Below are 18,858 nucleotides of genomic sequence, written 5' to 3'. Positions count from 1 at the left end.
ATACTTATTAACTAAGTCATGATTAAGTTGCTCTCTTTAAGACATTTCGTGGCACTGCTCAAAATGTGCAAGCAGACTATCAGTGTCAGTTCTCAAAATTCCCACAATATGACTATCAGTCAATTCTCGAAATTCCCACAATATGGTTACATGTGTCAATTCTTTTCTCACAATACTGACTACCAGTATCAGTTTTCGAAATGCTCACAATATGGCTATCAGTGTCAGTTCTCAAAATTCCCGCAATTTGGCTGTCTAGTACCACAAAAAAATAAGGAGAAGTTTGTCGGAAATGCATCGACGGAAAATATAAGGGAGAAAGAAAAAAGTTGAATGAAAACACATTTAACTTGAGGCAAGTTATAATAAGAGCATAAAGTCTCTACTTATAACATGAGATTTTTGTCAAGTTCCCCATCTCTACGATGTGGGACTTGAGAATTTTTTTTTTTTTTTCAAAACTCTTCTATGTGGGTCTTGTGAGTTTTTTAGATTTCACACCTAAAAATTCTCACTAATGGCTTTCAACAAACCAAGTTTCAATAATCACCAACTTGAAATTAAAAACACAATTTCCGAGAATTTATGTGGTCTAAATAAGATTATGCATAAACAAATGTATCATGCGACTCGAACCTTTGCATAGTCAGTAACTTTTAGATTTTACTACAGTGACTCATAGTCTTGAACTCTATCTCCATCGTCAAACCACACAACATTTTCAAATGTGTATTCTATAAAGCTCGTGCGTAAAGGTCATGCACGTCTATCCCAATATAGTGAACGCTCTAGAAATTTATGCCCCTAAATTTCATAGGAAGCGGCCTCCACTTCTACATTCACATAGGTGAGTCTATTAAGAGTACTCATGTAGCCTAGGTACTCCACTCCAATTAGAGTATAGATCTCATTAAGAGTTTAACGTATCCTTATATTTGCTGCAGGAATCATGCTTCTCATAATTTTATAGCATGTTTATTCTCATATCACTTCACAACTTGTCATTACTCGTTGAACATATTTTTTGGGGTCTTCAATTAGTTAGGTCATGTTACCAACATGAGTGATCCTCGTTCTAAGGGCAATAGTCTCATACTCTTAGAAGTATTATGGACTTTCTCTCTAGCTAGTCATTTCGTCAAAGGATCTGCTAAGTGATTCTTAGTGCGTACATGATCCACTCTAACAACTCCTGTAGAGAGTAACTCTCTAATAGTTTGTGCTTATGACGAATTTGTCATATCTTACCATTATAAAAGCGGTTCTCAATCTATGTAATAGCCATGGTACTATCACAATGGATGAACATAGTTAGAATCGATTTTTCCCATAGAGGAATCTCTGCAAGCAAGCTTCTCAGTCAACTTGCTTCTTCACTAGCTGTTGTTAGTGCTATCATCTCAACTTCCATAGTTGATTGAGCTAAAATAGTTTGTTTCTTGTTAAACTCTAGATAGTCAATCTCATCATTTATGACTTCTTGTCACAAATCAGTATCCGAAGAAGTTAAAACTTCTTGGAGAATTGATGGATTCTCCTCCAATATATATACCATATAATCGGGTTTATACTCTCTTACAGTTGTTATTTTCTTACTTCTTCTAGGTTCTATTTCAAACCTTTCATTATTTTATCATTATCTCTAATCATGGGTATAAGACTAGTTGATGTGCCTCCACCATTCCTCAATTTAAGAGAAATTCTTTTTTATTGAAATCATCTTCGTTAGATTCAAGGATTACTTTTGTGATAAGGTCATAAGTATGTCTTGTTGTTTACAACATACTAATAAATACACATTATAGGCTCTGTGAGTTTAACTCTTTAGGGACATATCATCATAAATGATTTCAGGAGCAACTCTATGTATCTCAATGGACTGAAACTCTACTGATTTATCATCAATCATATGATACTTGAGGTAACGACTAACAACATATTTTTTAGTCTCAGTTTCCTCAGTACCATATTTCTTTTCAAGTGCATATCAAATTAATTTAGCAGACTTGTATGAACTATAATAAGCATAGAGATCATCAGACAACCTATTCATAATGAAAGTCTTACACAAGTAATTATTTCCATTGCAGGTACATATTTCAATAGCTAGTTTATCATTTTTCTCTTTTTCATAATGTATGCAACTTTTCTCGTAGTGAGAAAATTTTGTCTTATGTTGCTACCGTTTGAAATTTGTCCTGTCAAACTGAAATAGTTTGTTCAGGGCAAAATTGTTCGGTCCAATAATATTATCTACGAATGTCAATGCAGTAGAAACGTCTTAAAATTGTTGTTGCTGTAGCTTGCAATAATTCTAATTGACATGTCCCTAGGATAAAACATCTCAGATGCCTATTATCGAATTCTTACTACACTATAAGAATCGATCTCGAATACATCCACCACAATATGGCTATCAGTGCCAATTCTCGAAGTTCCTCCAATATGGCTATCTGTGTCTCAAAATTCCCACAATTTGGCTGTCTGTGCTAATTCTTAGCATCACGGAAAGAAATAGAGAGAATTTTGTCGGAAATGCATTGATCGAAAATATGAAGGAGAAAGAAAAAGTTGAATGAAAACACATTCAATTTGGGACAAGTTATAATGAGAGGAGAAAACTTCTACTTATAACAATGAGATTTTTCCAAGTTTCTCATATCTACAATGTGGGACTTAAGAATTGTTTTTTTTTTGTACAAAACTCTTCTATGTGATACTTGTAAGTTTTTTAGATTTCATACCAAAAAGTTCCACTAAGTGATTTCAACAAACCAAGTTTCAACACCAATTGAATGGGTTTTCTCATTGTCCACAAGCAAGTATTACATATAAATAGAGATCAGATTGTTCTAAAAACAAAATATTTTGTTTTCTTAATTGTTGAATGACATCAACACTTTCATTCGAAATTCCTCATACCCTCTTTAATTAACTTGGTTTTTTTTTAAACTTTGGTTTGGTTTCTTTTATTGGTAATTGAAGTTCATCGATAACTTTTTTCTTCATGCTTGTATAGTGGTTAGGAGTTGTTGAATCTTGTGAATGAAAAAAAGACGTACAAATAGAGTTTTACACCTTTACAGGACTTTTTCAATTCAACTCAAATTAGTTGAAGTTAATGTGATTTTCGGATGGCAAAATCTATTAATCCATGATTTCCACACTGCTACTAAAAAGTTCACGAAGTCTTTGGTTATTGCTTCCATCTTGCAGAGTTTTTCTTATTCATAAAACTGTTGTCTTTAGTTATAACTCATTCTATTGGGCAGAATACAGGCTACTTTTCAGTGCTAAGAAGTCTAGAACGAGAAAATGATGTATATACTGACAGTATAAGAGTTTTTTACACTATTATTGCATCATCCAACATTCATTTTCAATCATTATTGACTTTCTAGAAAAAGTAATCCAAATGAACGGTAGATAATACACTAATTATGTATACATCTTTACACTGTCAGCGCATAGATTTAATACTCGCCTAAAAATAACATTGGTGATGAAAAATGGTATATTTCTACATAAACTTCACATATATAATATCAATGACTAATAAATAAATTTTCATTTTACAACACATTTATTATTATTATTATAATGTACGGAATATTTCATTTTTCTTATATGAAAGCACAACTATTTTGATTATGGTCTGTAGTACTTATTATAAGAAGAGTTAAGATTTATAACCTAATGATTTTTTTCACAAAATAACGTTTTCTCTACTTAATACATTCATGTCATATATTTCATACTCCATGTTATATCTTTTACAAGTCATTTCCTCTCAACTTCGTACTTTATCATAACTTATTCTAAATTACTTTTAACTATCAAATCTCATCGTAAAATTTTAGTAAAAAATCAATTAAATCATTCCAACTCGAATGAACTTAAATTAAATCTCTTTTACTCAGAATATATAGCAAATGGAGACCACTCCTATAATCTTGTAACTTTCAGCCTTGTGGCCTTTTAACTTCAAATCTTCATTAATAGTCACTTGGCATGTTTTTTGTCTTCATTCAGTGTTTTTGCCTGGATTGGCTTGTCTTTTGTTTCAGCTATATAGTGACTTTTTTAGGAAATTGAGTCTAATAATTGAAAGAATGGTGAATTAAGCATAATCCTTCATTTTGTGGATGAAGCCCCAAGTTGGTATTGTTTTTTAGTTTTCGCGAGCTGTTTTAAAAATTAAAATTTTAAAAAGTTCTTAAAATTTGAAGACATTCAACCATATTAGATGGTATATTTTTTTGAAGGCTTGTGGTCACTCTAGAGTTAGATAAGCAGTAGCAGTCGTCTGCTAGATTCATACTAAATCAATATAATTAGCTTAGTAATAAGTAAATATAGAAAGATTTTAATATCTAAGTATCATTGTTGTTAATATTTTTTATACAACCAATACATTATTATCATAATTTTACACATGAATAATGAATTATGTGCTAATAGTATAAAACTCTTACATTGCTAATGTATAAATTATTTTCTCATAGAAATATGACCAATACTACATGTATACAAGTTACTTTCACTACTAAGAAGACATTGGTATAATAATATAAAACCCCACTAAATTAGGGATAGTCACGCACCTCATAAACAATTAGTTCCTTAACCATGGGATAAATAGATGCACTTAGTTATACGCACAAAACTATGTTCACTATCTCTATTAATCAAACCTAACTTCAGATTTGAGTTTGCTTCTAAATAAACAAGCTTATTCAAGTATCTAAGAAGGTAAAGGCAAAATAATTCACCAATAATTTTGGTCACTTAAACTCTCATCATAAGAATAAAGGGGCCAGAAAGACAGTTGGCCCTAACTCTTTTATTTTATTTTAGGTCCTTATTAAGATGTACATATGAGATGTGGCACATATTAAACCTGAATTCACTTACTCTAAGAATAAATTTTTTAAACTTACTCTGAAAATAAGTTTTTTAAACTTACTCTTTGAATAAGTTTTTTAAACTTACTCCCCATCCTAGCCATTAATTCTAAGGACATCTAATGGTTTAGATCTACTGACTAATTCAAACCGTTGGATTTTCCTAGAATTGATGGTTAAGATGTGAAGTAAGTATAAAAAAACGTACTCTTGGAGTAAGTGGATCCCATCCATTAAATATAATAAAATTGTAAAAACCAGTAATGCTGGTATTATATTACAGCAATTAGAAATGGAGTTTTGAAAGCATCACAAGACTAGTATCTTCAGATCACCTGACTTGGTCCAAGAATGGGAAATCACATATTGCTGTATCATGAAAGTAGAAATAGAAAGACAAATGAATTTGAAAGTTTTTGTTCGATCAAATATTGGATTTCATTCATTGCATCCTCATGCACCACCAGAAAGGCTTGTGAACTGCATCAACTGAATACTTGCAGTGCTCTATTCATCATGCAAAGCCAACCATAGTATATACTATACATACCTTCAAGCCAGAAATTCCATGCTCTATGCAAAATATAATACAAAAGAGTGTAGATTCTAGAGCAGCATAAAACATGAGGAAGACTTTGAGTAATAAAGAAATGTGTGATTGAATGATAATTCCCTATCACAGATCATGAGTGAAACGGCCATTATCTGAAGGAGTATGAGATTCAACATTTGAGCTTTGTGAGGAAAATAAGTTAGGGTATGTGAAATATGGGTCGTTATCCAATGAAGGAAATCTCTTAGGCTGGTGAGTCGAGGATTTGTCATCCACTACATGATCTGTTGGTAGGGAAGCACCAAAATCGGGTTTGAGTGTGTCGAAAGAAGGAAAACTTGGTGAATGAGAACCTGGGGAGGTATAATTATCCTGGTGAAGTTCAAAATCATCTCTCCCACTTCGATCAGAGTTACCTGCAATATTTGGCTCATCGAAATGTCCACTTTCTGTTGTAGATTCATTATCACCAGTTGCATAAAATGGGTTCTCAGAGCTGTAGTCTGGTACATGTTCACTTTTTTTCTTGGTAAGCTCATTAATACGGGCTTGAGCAAGATTAGCCGCTGAGCGGGCTGCAGCAGCTGCCTGTTCCGCACTTTCTGCAGCAGCATTGGCAGCATCCAAGACATCCTTCAAATCAACTTCAGCCTCGGACTTTGTGGTTGACAAGGAGGCAGGTGGGTCACTAAATTTTGCAGACAAGGAGGCAGGTGTGTCACTGAGTCTTGCAGAATGTGATCCAGGTGATACTGGTGGAGGGGAGATGAACGGTATAAATTGTTTACTTCCCATTTTATCAAATGAAGTATGGGGTTCATCTTTGGGAACCGATGATCTCTCTTCAGCTTGTTCCTGATTTACTCCTGAAAAATCTCCAGAATGGTTTAATGAATCAAGATCAACTTCAAGGGGAAGCATAACCAGAGGTGTAACTGTATCTGGAGCTGTGGCAACACTTGGACCTGGCCAGACTGATACTTTAGGAACTTCAGGAAATTCTAACGTGTCGGAGTCAGAATCAGAATCAGCTTGTTCTTTAGTGGGTGAGTCATGAGAGCAGTGCAACTCTTCATTGTGTTTTTCTTCATGAAGGGGCAAAGTCGGCCCACTAACAAATTGTGTGGGGCCATTCTGACAATGAGAGAACATGTAAGGTAATGGTTTGTGAGAAAGAGAATTTAACATAGAATGGCCAGATATTTTCCTTCTTGCTAGTCACTATTGCACAATACTTACCAGTAAGTCTTCATGTTTTTTGAAGAACTCGGTTTCTGAAGGAGCTGGATCCCAATCTAACTCATGTTCGACAGCAATTTCTTTTAGAAGTTTCAGCTTCTTTTCTGGAGAAGGAGCACGAACTGACAGCAACTCTATTAACTACAATTGAAATTCCAATGGAGAATGTCATACAAGAACATAGCTTTCATCCTTGCTGATAAGTCTGTATAAGATGTTTGATTAACAAAAGAAAAGAAAGGGACTACATAGGATGAAAATTCATGGAACCTGGCGATTAACACCACAGTCTGGCCTGAGCTCAGTTGCAGCAGATAAAAACTCATTCCCATATTTGGCACCAAATAGTAATTGAACCTGCAACAGTTCTGGCAGATCGGCACACCTTGGTGCAACAAAGCATACACTAGATATGGCTTCTTTCAAGTCTAGGGGGCATTCCCTGAACAACATTGAGAATTTGGATACATAATTAGAGAACAATGGTTGACTTTTCATACTTCGGCTACAACAATAATTGCATCTTAATCATAACATGCACTTATGAGAAATAACTCGATGGCCTGAACTACCTTCAGAATCCATTAAACACTCTTTTTTGGCCCGGTCATATCCTGATTATCCTCGAATACATAAAAATGAGCAAAATACCTAGTCTTCCTAATGATACTAACAGCATACTGTCATAGCTCTATGTAGATTAGAACAGCACCAACAACCATGTAGGACTTGTGAGTGGATCTGTGCTGTTTAACCCAATATTCTTGTTTGATTAAATATCTAGATAAAACAGTCTAAGACAAGCTTCTTTATTTAGAAACAGCGAGGTAATGGATCTCAATGACAACATATTGTAATATAGATTATATTTGGAGTAGAGCCGGATGAAGTATTCTAAATATGACATGAAAATACTGATGTTCAATAAATGCCAAAGCATATACATGTTTCTTTATAATGTATATTTTATTAACATGTTGACCCTACTCACTTCTTCATTTTGTGGGCATCAAGCCAGGAATCGAGAGCATTAATTTCAAATATAACAACAATAACAGAAGAACATCTAGAGTAGCAAAGATAAAAGGAGCAACAGGAGGGCATGCAGGAACAAAAGTATAGTTAAGGAACAACCAAGATGCTATTTGTGAAACTAGAAATTGACACATTAGTTTTTTTCATTTCTTTTTTAATTGAAAACAATAAGTTCAACTAACATCCACTGAGGCTTACAAACGTATCCAAACAGCCTTTAAAGTTTTATAAATTACAATTTTATTTCAATTTTCACAGATAAATGACATTATTTAATTATTTACAAAATCGTTAACTACGTAAACTGTGTCCAGATACATACATACCTGCTGAAAGTAAAGCTACACATAATGCTTTTGTATAAGAAACCAGAGAGAGTGTTTGCATGTGTTTCATAAAACGAAGGTGACCAATGTAACTTTTTTAAGAATTATTGAAGTCAGAAAAGTACATACCCAGAGGGTCAGAATGCTCCAAGAATAGAGAATGCAATAAAGCAAATGAAAGAAGAGTAATTACCCATTTTGGTCCCTCATATTTTCCGTGGGCACCAACTTAGTCCTTAATAAATTTCAATTATCATTTTGGTACCCAACTTCAAGAACGTAGGCCCCCATTAGTCCCACCATTATCCTCTGTCTGTTATTGTGAGTGTGATTACAAGATTTGTAGGGATTGTCATAGAGACAACTTGGTATCAATAAAAGGATGATTTCAGGGTGAAGAAACCTGGTTTAGGGTTCAAATTTTTGTTTACTAGTAGGGACTGATATGGTACTTAAGGAAATCTTGAGGGACTAAAATGAGCGTTTTTTCTTGGAGTTGGTGAGGGGGAAGAAGATGACACAAAACGACGTCAGCAAATTTTCGGTAAAAACATTCAGACTGAGATCTTTGTTAATGGTTTCTTGTAATATTTCTTAGGTTTCCCTCCACCCAATTATCAGACTATATTCAATTATTCGTTATGATCCAATTTGTAATTTGAGTCTCTATTGGTCCGCTTCACAATTTCCACATGACCAAATCACCATACAGAAGTCTATTATCATCTCCTCAATAGGTGTGCTACTCAAACTTTCTCATAGATATATTTGTTTGAAATTTATATTTTCTTGTATCTCCACTCACTATTCTCATCTCCACTACAATTATTTTTTGTTCTTAATGGCATTTCACTGCCCAAACACCGAAGAGTTTCACTATTTTTATATTTTTTTCTAGTGGATTTGTCCTATTTTCATAGGCACTTTTAATAATTAATACCAAATTAAGGCTGAAGCATTCATCCATTTCATCAAATTTCCACCAACTAGAACATATTGTGTGAAATCAATGTTTAATAGCACATATGTAAAGACAAGTTTGAGACTCAATTCCAGCCAAATAAAGAATTAAGCTTTCATGCTACATAAATTGAGAGAAATGTGATTGAAATAGAATTGAGACAGGTAGAAAAGATAAACAGCAAAGTTTCACCATCACTAGTTTCATGTAAATCATATTGGGATGTCATGCAAATTCAAACAAGAAACTAAGTTAGTCTACCAGATTTCTTTTTCATCTCAGGAATACCTTTGTGATTCGATTATTGGAAGGCGAACAACAATAAGTTCACAAAACAGTTCAATAATCTCTTGAGCAGCCATCATATTCTCTTCTCTGATAATATGCTCCACCTGCATACATGACCACAACACTACAAAGATTACACAACACACACCAAAAAGACTTCCACCTGTCCTGGGAAAAATTTCACAAAAAGCAAAAAGCGTAAAACTAAACAATATTATATGCTAATCGGGCATTACCTTAACGCGAGCTGTGGCTTCTTGACCAGTCTCAAGCAGCTTGGCAATTTCACGTCTCATATTCTTCAACTGAATCTCTCTTCTGTTTCTTAGCAACTTTATACGTGGCATTGACAGCTTCAGCAGGGTTTTACTGAAAGTGTAAACATTGGCAAAAGTTCAAACCACTTACATATAAATTAAACATAAAAAAAATCAAATAAAGAACAAAACAGAATTCTTTTCCAGGTGATCTAATGCAATATACAAATAAATATTCATCTCAAACTAAAACACACAATCCTCACACACATAGGCATATATATACAAACATATACATAAGCAATGAAAACATAAAAAATTAAGAAACTGAGAAATGCAATGCCTCGAAAAAAGGGTAATTAAAGATAAAATCTACACCAAATAGGTGAACAAAACAACTATACAGTAAAAATGAAGAAAAAAACGAAATCTGCTATTATACTCATTCCACAGTAGTAAAAAAGAAGAATTAGAAGCTGAGAGTGCAAAAATAAAAGAAAATCATGCAAGAGTAGTTACCATTTGGCAGCCTTAAAACCCTTACTGAAGAAAGAATCAAACATTGACATGGTGCAATCAGAATGAAACCCTAAATCACAAAACCCAGAAACCAAAATCGAAAATGAGCTTGAGTACAAGAGGTTTTGCAATTTAAAGCCTCAATTTTTAAGGGACAAAGAAAAAGGGAAAATAGAGAAAAAGGTGAGGGTGATGTGAAATCAAAGATGGTGGATTATAAGAAAGAGTAGCAACGATTTGGTTATTTCTTAAGAAGCAAGGATTCTTAGTTGTGAAGAATGAATAATCTATGAAACCCAGCTTCACATTTTTTAAATTTTGTTGAGTACAATTATATGAATTATATCTTCATTTTTTGCAACTACCCAAACCACCAATAAAACCATATGCTAACGGAGATGGGTTTAATTTTAAAATAAGAAATAGGTGGTAAATATAATTATGTTAAACTTTTCAATATGTGTAAATGTAGTAATTTATTCTTCATAAGCGTATTGATCGGCACTTCGTGTATATTGACTCGCATTCTTATTTTTTTAATATTATTCATTTCTGTGTTACATTCTTTAAATAAAAATAAATTAATATAAGAAATGTTAATCAAATATAGAATTGAAGAATAATGATAGTATCGATCGACATTTTGTAAGAAGATTAATCAAATATAAAATTGAATAAGAAAATATAGAAATAAGAAAATGTGTGGAAGAATAATGATGTATTGTGATAAAAAAATAAAAGTAATATTTGGAAGTTTATGATGAATGGAGGAATTACAAAAGAGTAATTTTAGAATGTGAAAAATTATGTAATGATAGTTATTTGTAGTTTTGGCTTTATATATAGTATTATATATATATATATATATATATATTACATATAATTTATATAAAAATGAAATTGGAACTTATAAAAGGTAAAATAGAGAAACACAAATTACACCATGGTAATTATTTTGTGTTTTCCATTTATTAAGTACTAGTGTGTCGGCAGTCACTTCGTATCTGCCGACCCGCATTTTTACTTTTTAGTATTAAATATTTAATTTTTATATATTTCATTTTCAAGAATTATGTCACTTTTTTTTTGTAGATATTATAATTTTTTGATAAAATATAAATATAAATTGTGATATTATTAAAAAATATATTGGTAGTTTGATATATTTAGTGAATATAACTTCCTTCGACCTCCATTTATATTTTTTATTGTATGAAAAAAATTGTAATAATTATTAATTATAATGGCAAAATAGTGAAAATTATGCCATGTAGGCAGTTATAATATATTTTAGTTTTATATATAGTAAGTATAGTTAATTATAAAGGCAAAATAGGTAAGTGAAAATTATGTCATGTAGGTAGTTATAATATATTTTATATCTATGTAGTATAGATATAGATATAAATATATATTATAAATTAATTATTTGTATATAAAATTTGATTATTAAGTTATTCTTCTCTTTTGTCTATTTAAGTTACATTTTCTTTGAATTATTGTTGCATTTTGTAATGATCCAAAAATAGTAAATCATATTACGTGGAAATCTTGTGTGAGATTAAACAATGTTGTAAAATTTATTCTTTATGATCATAGTCATCAACAAATATATTTGTTTGTAAAATAAATGACAGATCATAATTACCCATAGATTGCAAGTCAATTTCAATATACTCTACTTTATTTCAAGCACTTAAGTTAGTTGTTGGTAACTATATAACACTAGAACTAACAAATAACTTAAATGAAATAACTAGGCTTAGATCGTCATTCCATTATCATTATTTTAAGAGATAACTAAAGATAAGATAGACAACTCATGATAAAATAAATATTTTGTATTTTATATAAAAAAACTAATAATATTGAAAATATGTGGAAATTATGTTTTTATATAAAAAATTCATTACTAAAAAACAATAAAACATTTAAGTTTATCTTATCTTATTATTTGATAGGATTAGTACATCTTGAAAATGTTTAAGAGGGTAATAAAGAGATAGAGAACTTGTTGTTTGGTCCAACAAAAATTGGATTTTAGTTTCTCCATTATGTTGTAAGAAATGATTATTGTCATACTTAACAACGTACTATGTGCAAAAATTGACATCATCATTCCGAAGAAGATGAGTGGCACAAAGTACAAAGGGGAGTGAAGAATTTTAAATTATAAAAAACTTATTTTTAGTTTGACACAAAATGCATCAATAATTCTAATAACATATTGCTTAAATACACAAAAGAGAATATTTGTTTCATGATCAATTTATTCTAGCTATAATATAATTAATTTAGAGTAAATTACATTCACGTCCCTTTAAGTTTTACTTAAAGACCAGTGTTGTTAATACCATATCGGTCATCAAACCGGTTAGGGTACTAGTATAGTGGTATTGCGGTTCAACTGTGGTTCACTAATTAAACCGCATACCGGCGAAATTAGATATAAAAATATAATATATTATTAATGTTGAAAAATCAATATTTTTTTCAATTTCATTAAAAAATTATTTTTAAATTAAAACTGGTCGGTATGACCGGTACGGTTCAATTGAAAACCGGCCGATATGACCAGTTTTGGCCAGTTTTAACCGGCATAATTGCATGACCAGTATAATTAATGTACCATATTGGTATCGAGACTGGTTTACCGGTTTACTGGTTGAACCGGCCGGCATGAACTAGTTTTTATAACATTGTTAAAGACTATGGTCATCGTATTTTTTCTATTTAAAATGTTACATTCATCTCTCACGCAAGGTAGTCAATTTAATATGTGTATGTAAATTAAGGCTTGTTTGTGGAAGAGTGATTTATTTAATTTTAATAAAACTGATGGGATGTAGTTTAATTTACTTTTATTTTTATTAATAAATATTTGTGATTTTTTTAAAAGTAACCGGTATAGACTCAGTTAACCATTAATATATTGGTGTAGTGATGTGGGGGTTTATTGGATCATTAAGTACCATACTCCACCAAAAGTTTAATTCCTCAAAGAAGTTGAGAGATAGCCGCAAATGCAAAAATAGATTAACTTCTTACTCATAGTTAAATTGACGGATATTGTAGATTATACCTAAAAAACTATAGAATGAATTGTGTTTTTTTTGCCTTAAGTTTTTTTAGTATGCAAATTTTGCACAATTTTTTAATAAAGTTTTTGGTTTTAATAATATATGTAAAATGTTAGACAATTTGTTTACATTATTTTTAGTGATAGCTATTAGTGGCAATTTGTACCATGCTCATGGGATCCGCCCGCACATTTTGAGCAGACAATGCATGAAAAATATGTTCATTCATCCTAAAATGTCTGTCCAATATGTACTTTTCGCCTACAAGCATTTCAAACGGACGGGCAGGGCAGCCCACAGATATCAATGAATACTATAATAAGAAATTTGATGGGTCAAGTATAGCAATAGTAATTTATGTTATCACCGCTCGAGTACAATGTAGCAATTTTCTAAAATATAGTATCTTACCAATTAACTGTATGTCCGGTTTATGCAAAACAAGGTGATATGTTTAGTGTTTTCAATGTGCATCCATGTAATCTCAAATATGATAACATGAATATTGCAATGTTTCAGCAGCAAAGTAAAAGATAAGAGACAATATATAATATCTTGTAATGTTTCATGTACTAGATTATTTTTAGTTTTTTTTTCTAATTTACGGTGGCCCGCAAATCCACCTTACCCATGTTTAGGACAGACAAGACATAATATTTTATGTTATACTTAAAAATGGGCATACTCATGCCCATCCTCATTTTGGTGGTCATTATGTGGAGTAGCATGTTTTTTTAAAGTATTATTGAAAGATTCATTAGTTATGTTGATTGAAGTTGATGATGAGGATAGTAGATGACGCGTTGTACTAATCAAATTTTCATATAGTTATTCATCTAATTAAAATTTTAAGTAATGTTCTTCACATTCTTTTGGAAACATTTCTTCATAATATTCATGAGATTGTTATGTTGTTAAAAACATACCTTAAAAATCACTCTTTCATATTCAAAGTGACCTCGGTGGGAAAATATTCATTGATGTGCTATTATGTTGAAAAGTCCCTTAAAGTAAAGAATCTTTATTGCTATCCATATTTTCCACAATTGTTTGAATGTTTGATATTCCAAGATACAGGACTATTTGACCCACATGTTCAAAAAATGTTTTGTATTTATGTCTTTTTAGAATGTCAAAACGAATAATGAATACTTTTACATTTACAACTATTATCTAGAGGTGTTAAAACGGGCTACTAGGACGAGTTTGGGTTAGCCCACATCGAGTTCGGGCTAAATCAGTCGAGCTAAAAAGTCCGGATACAATTTATACATATCAATGGTAGCTCAAACCTGCCCTAAGCGGGTTGTGGCGGGCCGCATAAACTAAAAAATATTTTTTTCAAAATTATAACATATTTAATCTATTAAAAAAAATATTTCGTATAATTTTTCTTAACATATTTGTTATGCTAAATGCAACCAAATTTATAGATATAATGCATTGTGTTTGAGTTAAGACATGATATTAAGTCCAAGTGTATGATTTTTAACATAACTCTTTTGTTAAATCTCTCCTTTCTATTGGACTCTCACTCTCTAACATAATATAATTTGTAACTTCACTTTAATATATAAACATTTGGATACTAACAAAAATATTATCTTTTGTATGTTCTTTGTCAACACTTTCATTGTGAACTATTATATTAAATTTGGTTGTGTGGGGTTCTCTATGATAAACAATTTATATTGATTTTAGTTTTGTTGTAAACGTTATTTTCTTTATTATATTTTTGTGGTAAAAGTTAAATCTAATTAAATACACAATAACATAATACTTCTTATCTATTTTTTATTATAAGTTGTTTTGTAAATTTTCATTTAGTGCTTATTACCAAGCTAAAAGTCTCATAAAAGATTAAAATATATAAGTAAAACAGGTAGCCCGAACCCGCCCAGGTAAGCCCGATCCTAGCCTGGATTTACAATAGCCTGGCCGGGCCGGGTTAAAAAGCCCATATTTAATAAAAGCACCTAAAATGATACCCAAGTCCTATAAAATTTTAGGCTTTAGTGGGCCCAATCGGGCAGGGCCGTTTTGACAGTTCTACTATTATCTAGTGATCTTTTATTTTAACCGGGTATGTTTGGAATCGAGTTTCCGGTTGAGTAGCAGAAATCAGGAGCCTTGGTCGGAGTGTTGTCTGGACCCGTCGGGGGAGGTACTTGAAAAGGTTCTCTAGTGGTCAAGTCAGTATGTGATTTTCAAGAGTGAGAGTAAATAAGAGAGAAGGAGAGCAAAAACAATGAATGCAAACAACAAATGAATGAATGAATATTAATTGATACTTCTTGTATGAGAGTCTCCTATTTATAGAGTTTGGAGCAGCTAACGTGGCGTCCAACCACTGGCTAGTACTTGGAGGGTACAACCGGGGTATATCGGGTTGTCCTTGACCACCTTGCAGGTCTGCAATTGTCGATCTGTCGGGGGCAAGTAGAACTTGCATGCGACGTGATAAGTGGAATATCAACGACGCATTAATGGCAAGCCAATGACACATTAATGGCGAGTTAGAGATGCATTAATGATGAGTCATAGATGTATTAATAGTGAGTCAGGGGCATTAATGACACTTGTAGTGAGTTCGGTTGCCCTTGTCGGGTGAACTAGGAATGTTTGTTTTGGTTATGCGCCCGGGATGAGCTCAGAATAACCCGAATTTATTCGGAATGGAACAGTTGCTCCCAGTCTATCAGGGCGACTAAAGGTGGGTCGGCGTAAGCGACCTTTTCTAACTTCTAGTATCTAAGCTTGGGGCCCTATAAAGCTTTGCTTGTGAAGTAAAAAAATTCTGACCTTCTTCATTTTCTCCGACCAGGGCGGTTGCTACAGCTTCATCAGTTATTGTCAGGTAGACATATAATATTTTAGCAGGTTCTAGTTTGGAGAGCAATGGGGGAGTTGTCAAATATTGTTTGAAAATCTGGAAGGCCCTCTTACAATCATCCGACCAATCAAATGTTTTTTTCTTGAGTAGTTGAAAGAGTGGGATGAAATGCTTGGCGGATGCAGAAAGAAATCTAGATAACACCACCAATCGCCCATTCAATTGTTGAACTCTTTAACTGAGCAAGGGCTTCACGGATCTATAATAGCTTGAAATTTTGTCGGGTTTGCCTCTATACTTAGGCATGTTAGCAGGAACTCAAGAAACATTCTAGCTTCAACCCCAAAAGTACATTTTTTCAGGTTGAAGCACATGTTAAATTTACGCAATCGCCTAAAGATGGCTTCCAGAATAGAGACATGGTCTTCTGTAGCAGACTTTTGGAAATCATATCATCCATGTAGACCTCCATATGTTTCCCGATCTGATCCTTAAAAACTCTATGCAGCATCCTCTGATATGTAGCTTCTTCGTTTTTTAACCCAAAAGGCATGATCGTGTAGCAATACAAAACCTTAGGTGTGATGAAAGCAGTTTTATCTTGATCTGGCAAGTACATGAGTATTTGATTGTATGCAGAATAGGCGTCTATGAATGACAAATGTTAATAGCCGGAAGAGTTGTCCACTAAATGATCAATGTTTGAGAGGAGATATGGGTCTTTGGGACATACTTTGTTCAGATTCATGTAGTCTACGCACACCCATCATTTCCCTGATGGTTTCTTGACTAGTACCATGTTGGACAACCAAGTGGTATAAGCAATTTCCCAGATAAAATTGGCTTCCACAAGTTCAAAGATTTTCTAAGTAACCTCAACTGTTCTTTCGGTGCCAATTTTTCTTTTCTTCTGGGCTACTGGCTTTGCCCCCGTTGTTTAGTTAATTAGTGAGAAATGATTGAGGGGTCAATTCGTGACATATCTGTAGTTGACCAAGCACAAAGATCTTTGTTAGTCTCCAAAAATTTAACTAACCTCGACCTTTGAGCTTTGGTAAGGGTGTTGCCAATGTATACCAAATTCTCCTTTGTAGGCCAAAGTTGTAGAGATGTTTTTTCGCCCTTGGGCTGAGGTTGGAACTCAACTTCGTCTGTTCTGGTATCTAACTCAACTAGGTTCACACCCCTTTGCCTTTTCATCGAAGGTGGCATTCGTTTTGACGTTTGACTTGGGCAAAGACTCATCTGATAGTAGCTTTTGGCGTTGTGGTGGTCTCCCTTGATAGTGCATACTCGGAGATAAAACAAGAGAAATTTCATGCATAATTGTGGTGTGGAGATCACTACTTCAAGACAGTTTAATGTTGGTCGACCAAGGATAGGGTCAAGGTTAGGGGTTGTTCCCCGATGGTAAGTCAAATGTCCACATACCCGCGATGATGATGCCTTACCCGGTGAAACCGACCAACTGACCGTCATAGGGTAGCAATTTTTTTATCCTTCAGCTCCATTTTGACAAACAAGTCTTGTAATATAATATCCGCTGAACTACCTTAATTGACGAAAAGTCTTCCAACCTTTTTGTTATTCATCTTATCGGTGATAATGAGGGGATCGTCATGACCGCAGACGACACCTTCATAATCACGGTCGTCGAAGGAGATCAGGGGTGCCATCATATTCTCATATTGAGGCGAGGATTTCGGACAGTTGTGTGCATAAATTCCCGAACATACCTCTTTTAGGTTGCCCTAGATGTGCCTCATGCGACAAATCCTCCTAATATGGTATTCATGTCCACCAGACTCCTCTGTCGCTAATTAATGTGCGATACCTATCTCCTCGATCCCTGTTCGAAGGGCACTCTTGTCGATTTTTTGGGGGATTGTCTCCTAGAAGGATTGTGTTAATATGATAGTGGTGATTGTCCTTGTCAGGCTGCCCTAGCAATAAAATGTTTTAAATGACCAGCCTAAATTAAGTCTTCAACAATGTCTCGCAATTGGGTACACTCCTTTGTAACATGCCCGAAAATAGTGTGGAAGTCACAGTATTTGGACCGGTCTTGGATCTCCAGCTTTCTCCCGGGGTTGGGCTTAGGACGCTGGACCAGATGAGTAGATATGACTTCTTGTAGTATCTTGGAGCGACTAGCTTTGAGGGGAGTTTAGGTGGAATATTTTGGTTTTTTGGGTGGTCGGGGTCGGTCATCTTGGGGATGTGCATGGATTTTTGGCCATTTGGTTTCCCGTGAGGGGAGTTGGTATTCTCTATGGTCAGAAGATAAGCTGGTTGAGTTTCTTCCAGGTTGATAAACTATTGGGCCTTCGATTCCATGGTAAGGTCTGAATACTTGGTCAGTTCTTGCCTGAAGAGGTCGTCTTGTAGTCTTGTAACCAATATGTGTACCGCCGCCTCTAGACTTAAGGTGCGGACTTTCATGGCTTCGATGTTGAACATGTCTAAGTATGCATGAAGAGGCTCGTGTTGTTCCTACCGTATGCCAGACATGGTATAGGAAGATCTGGGTTGTTCCCTCCTTGCTATAAACCGGATGTTGAACCTGTAGGCAAGAGTTGTCCGCTAATGAATGCTATTTGGTGTCTTCCGTGTAATCCACTGCAGGTAGCGTGTCTTAGAGTGAGAGGGAAGGCTCGACAAATGATAGGGTCAGTCGCCCAATGAAAAAACATATAGGCCTCAAAGTGTCTAAGTGGTCTTGCGGATCAATGGTGCCATCATATTGGTCAATATTACTTGGGTGAGCTAAGTGTTTAGGTAGCAGTGAGGACATGATTGCTTCGATGAAGGGGTGTCTTTCTCGTGAGGAGCTATAGTCGGAGGGGTGGGTTGTATGGGTGTT

At 33.8% G+C, this 18,858-nt stretch overlaps 2 protein-coding genes across 2 annotated transcripts in view; one reads left to right on the top strand and one right to left on the bottom strand.

Moving 5' to 3' along the window:
• LOC109325420 (G-type lectin S-receptor-like serine/threonine-protein kinase At1g34300) overlaps positions 4,367 to 18,858 on the top strand; it is a 25,640-nt gene continuing 11,148 nt past the window's right edge. Inside the window, exons 1-2 of the mRNA XM_019557790.1 lie at positions 4,367 to 4,377; positions 7,373 to 7,378. The gene's annotated coding sequence lies outside the window, so the exon portion shown is untranslated. The remainder of the gene's footprint in view (positions 4,378 to 7,372; positions 7,379 to 18,858) is intronic.
• LOC109325421 lies at positions 5,388 to 10,358 on the bottom strand. Its single transcript, XM_019557792.1, has 6 exons — positions 10,083 to 10,358; positions 9,543 to 9,675; positions 9,307 to 9,410; positions 6,967 to 7,138; positions 6,697 to 6,837; positions 5,388 to 6,591 (listed from the first exon to the last, which is right to left on the bottom strand). The coding sequence occupies exons 1-6, from the start codon at positions 10,130 to 10,132 to the stop codon at positions 5,581 to 5,583; spliced, it is 1,611 nt and encodes a 536-aa protein (XP_019413337.1). The 5' UTR covers positions 10,133 to 10,358; the 3' UTR covers positions 5,388 to 5,580.

The sequence above is a fragment of the Lupinus angustifolius genome, chromosome LG13 (genome assembly GCF_001865875.1).
Source record: "Lupinus angustifolius cultivar Tanjil chromosome LG13, LupAngTanjil_v1.0, whole genome shotgun sequence".
NCBI classification, from domain to species: Eukaryota; Viridiplantae; Streptophyta; class Magnoliopsida; order Fabales; family Fabaceae; genus Lupinus; species Lupinus angustifolius.
This window is presented reverse-complemented; position numbering and strand designations above follow the sequence as displayed.

Coding starts and splice junctions, on each gene's coding strand:
- LOC109325421 (XM_019557792.1), bottom strand. CDS start 10,132: ATGTCAATGTTTGATTCTTTCTTCAGTAAGGGTTTTAAGGCTGCCAAA. Junction 9,676..10,082: donor GGTTTTAAGGCTGCCAAATG/GTAACTACTCTT, acceptor TTACACTTTCAG/TAAAACCCTGCTGAAGCTGT. Junction 6,592..6,696: donor AAAAACATGAAGACTTACTG/GTAAGTATTGTG, acceptor TCTCATTGTCAG/AATGGCCCCACACAATTTGT.